The 3,309-nt window shown below is 44.4% G+C and overlaps 1 protein-coding gene across 4 annotated transcripts in view; it reads right to left on the bottom strand.

Annotated features, from left to right (window-relative positions):
* ces3 (carboxylesterase 3) overlaps positions 1-3,309 on the bottom strand; it is an 18,026-nt gene that overhangs the window by 7,962 nt on the left and 6,755 nt on the right. For 3 of the 4 annotated variants that reach the window (XM_031868060.1, XM_031868059.1, XM_031868062.1), the window contains 4 exons: positions 3,017-3,148; positions 1,871-2,072; positions 1,645-1,783; positions 119-252 (listed from right to left, as the gene is read on the bottom strand). In XM_031868060.1, coding sequence (XP_031723920.1) covers positions 119-252; positions 1,645-1,783; positions 1,871-2,072; positions 3,017-3,148 — 607 coding nt within the window. Of the gene's footprint in view, positions 1-118; positions 253-1,644; positions 1,784-1,870; positions 2,073-3,016; positions 3,154-3,309 lie in introns of all 4 variants that reach the window. The other variant, XM_031868061.1, reaches the window with a different exon arrangement.

The raw sequence follows: 3,309 nt of genomic DNA, 5'->3' as shown, positions 1-3,309 counted from the left end.
GTGATACTGTGGATACTGTGATACTGTGGATACTGTGATACTGTGGATACTGTGGATACCGTGATACTGTGGATACTGTGATACTGTGGATACTGGGCGACGAGCAACACAAACTTACCTCAGGAATCCCAGGATGCCGAGGCGATACTGAATAATAACCATCACTATGTTTTCATACGCAGCCAAAGGAGCGCCGTCGTACTGAGAAGCTGCACCCATTGACAGACCTCCTCCGTGGATCCACACCATCACCTGACACACAAGACAGCAGCCTGCTGGTCACAGCTCTCCACACAGGAAGTACAGTAGGACTACAAACATCTGTAATGCATCGCCTTCATCCTGATGCATTGCAAATAAAAGACTACACAGGCAGGCCCATTATAAACTGAGATGAATATGTTGTACTGTACTGTTTGGAGTCTCTTAAGGCGTGTCCATTAAACACTGCAAGCTACATGAGAGCGCTGTATGCATGTTGAAGTGTAATAGATGAAATATTTGGAACTGTCAGCTGAAGAGTAAGAGATGAAAGCTATTGAACAGACAGTTAAGGAACAGTTGAGACTTCTATCAACTACAAAGCACTAAAAGTAGATGAAGTGTCATTTGGTATCGAAGCACTGAACATCGTCTACATCTCAGTTAGTGCAAGAGCTAACAGCAAATGAAGTGTCATTTAAAGACAAAGTGATAAGAGCATTATAAATGTCAGTGGGGACGTAACACTGAAAGCAATGAAGGACATTTGAAGCACTGGAAGGAGTTTAAGTCAGTTAAAGTGCAATCAATGAAATGAAGTGTAAGCACTGAAAGATGATAACTGCTGAGATCATATCATCATATGTAGATAAACAGACTATGGACATGTGTTAAAGGAGACATATCATGCTCATTTTCAGGTTCATACTTGTACTTTGGGTTTCCACTAAAACATGTTTACATGTTTTCTTTTTAAAAAACACATCATGTTTCTCATACGGACTGTCTGAATATACCTGTATTCACGCTTTGTCTGAAACGCTCTGTTTTAGCGCCTGTCTCTTTAAGCCTAACCCTGAAAAAGCCCAGTCTGCTCTGATTGGTCAGCATTTCAGGCGTTCCAAAACTGAGCAGTCGCCATCTTCACAGCGCCACTGCTGTCGGTGACTCACTGCGTCGACTGGAGCGGCGCAGCGCTATCACCGGTGACCGTATAGTTGTGACATCACAACGTTACGCTTGTTTAATGGCACAGTGTCTGAATACAGGCTGTACCTGCTTTATATTCAAAAAACAGATGGAAATCTCACTTTTTACAGTGTGGGACCTTCAATAAACAGAAGCGGGATCATATCTGTACATCAACACAGCAAGCTAACTAGCCGTCCATGCTGAGATAAGAAATCACCCTCTATCGACTGTGATTACATGAACACATTAATAAACAGTTGACACACTTCAACAGTTCTGTACTCGGGATAAAGACGGGGAGACAACGGTAACACCAACATCCTGCTCTAGAGTCCAGTCCAGTCCAACAGCATCATAAGTTACCTCCTCCCTTCATGTTTATGGATTACATTCACACTGAGAGGAGACTCTGTTGTTTTGTCCATGCTTACATATACACGCCTACATATACACGCTGTCTGTTTAACCCACCGGCACTTTGTCCCCTTCCGTTGCCTCAGCTGGAGTGTATACGTTGAGATACAGACAGTCCTCTGAGAGCTCTGGTGGGGTATATTGCATCGACATGGTCCTAGAAACACTCACAATTAGTTCTGGATCTTGGATGCACCTGAAATAGAAAGAGAGAGAAGTGAGTGTCATCCAGAGAGAAAGTAAAGTTACTCAAAATGATGATTTAGTGGTCGCCCAGTCTTACATGGGAGGCTGGTGAGTGCAGTCTCTCTCCCCCTCCCAGGGCTCTGTATCCTGGGGAGCAGCCAAGCGGAGGGGCCCTACGGGGGGGCGGGAAAACGGGAGCCCCAGGTATTGCTTCACCCTCCTCTCCGTGCCTTTCACCGTCACGTATTGCCCTCTGATTCGCCCATTTTTCAGAGCGACCACAGGGTCAACGCTCCCTGCTGAAGATACAAGTCATACCTTTGTTGTACGTAATGGACAGACATTTCCCAAATCATGCTGTGCTTGCTAACCCTCAAACAGAGAGTTGTATGATATATTAGGGACATTTTTTTTGTTATTTTTTTTGCATTTTCCTACAAAATTCCAGCAACACGAGCAATCAGTGTGCCTGCACAAGCCTCTGCAGTATTAAGGCAACAAAAACCAAGATTGCGGTTTGGGTTAAAAAAGATATGGAGATGGCGTAACAAATAAGTCAGCATCAGAGCTAGAGTAACTACAGGAGTGATGTTACTTAAGTGTGACAGTTACCTGACTGATAAATCCACATTTGGGTTCAAATAAGTACAAAGAGGTGTTACTTATATTACTTATGTGATGTTACTTATGTACGGAGGTTACGTGAAAAATAAATCCACGTTGACTTCTGGTTTTACTCGGGACACAAACAGTGGTCACCTGATGAGAGTTCTGTGTTTCTAGACCCACCCCTCCACCCAAACCTCCTCCACCCAAACCTCCTCCCTCTGGACTAAAGTGATACAACACGCATGTAGGTGATTATAAAAACAACAACAACAACAACAACAACAACCGAACAAAACTGCAGTGTCAATTCAGGGATTACTTGTTGGGTTTGGAAATCCCTTCATCCAGTTATTGTTTTAGAAAAGCCTTTCAAAAAACCAACTCGCATACACTGATCCAGTTACAACGAGGCTGTTAGTGTCAGCTGACAATGTGAACATGGTTCCATTTAGCCAAATGTCAATATTGTCATTCTTCTTCTCTGTTATTTATTTATGTCTATAGATTATTTGTTACACTTCTTGGGCTGATAGGATATTAGAACAGTAGTACAATGAAGCTGAGCATTAGTCATAGTGAGCAGTGCATCAGAATGTCCCGTCCTAATACGAGGTAGAACAAAGTGTTGTCTTACCTGGGGTAGACTGTGCCGTCGCTGTGAGCACAGGAAGGAGACAAACAACCAGCAGAGCCGTCCTCATGCTGACCGGGCTCCAGGAAAACACAGAGAACTGCAGTGTGCTTTCAGAGACAAAGCCCTCTGCTCCTGTACTGGCCCATAGTACCACCCCCCCACACACACACACACACACACACGCACACACGCACATGCACACACACACACACACGCACACGCACACGCACACGCGCACACGCACATGCACACACACACACACACACACACGCACACACGCACATGCACACACA

The sequence above is a fragment of the Anarrhichthys ocellatus genome, unplaced genomic scaffold (genome assembly GCF_004355925.1).
Source record: "Anarrhichthys ocellatus isolate YVR2014 unplaced genomic scaffold, GSC_Weel_1.0 scaffold41, whole genome shotgun sequence".
In the NCBI taxonomy this organism is placed as follows: Eukaryota; Metazoa; Chordata; class Actinopteri; order Perciformes; family Anarhichadidae; genus Anarrhichthys; species Anarrhichthys ocellatus.
Note: the sequence above shows the minus strand (reverse complement) of the source record. Positions and strands in the feature narration are given on the sequence as shown.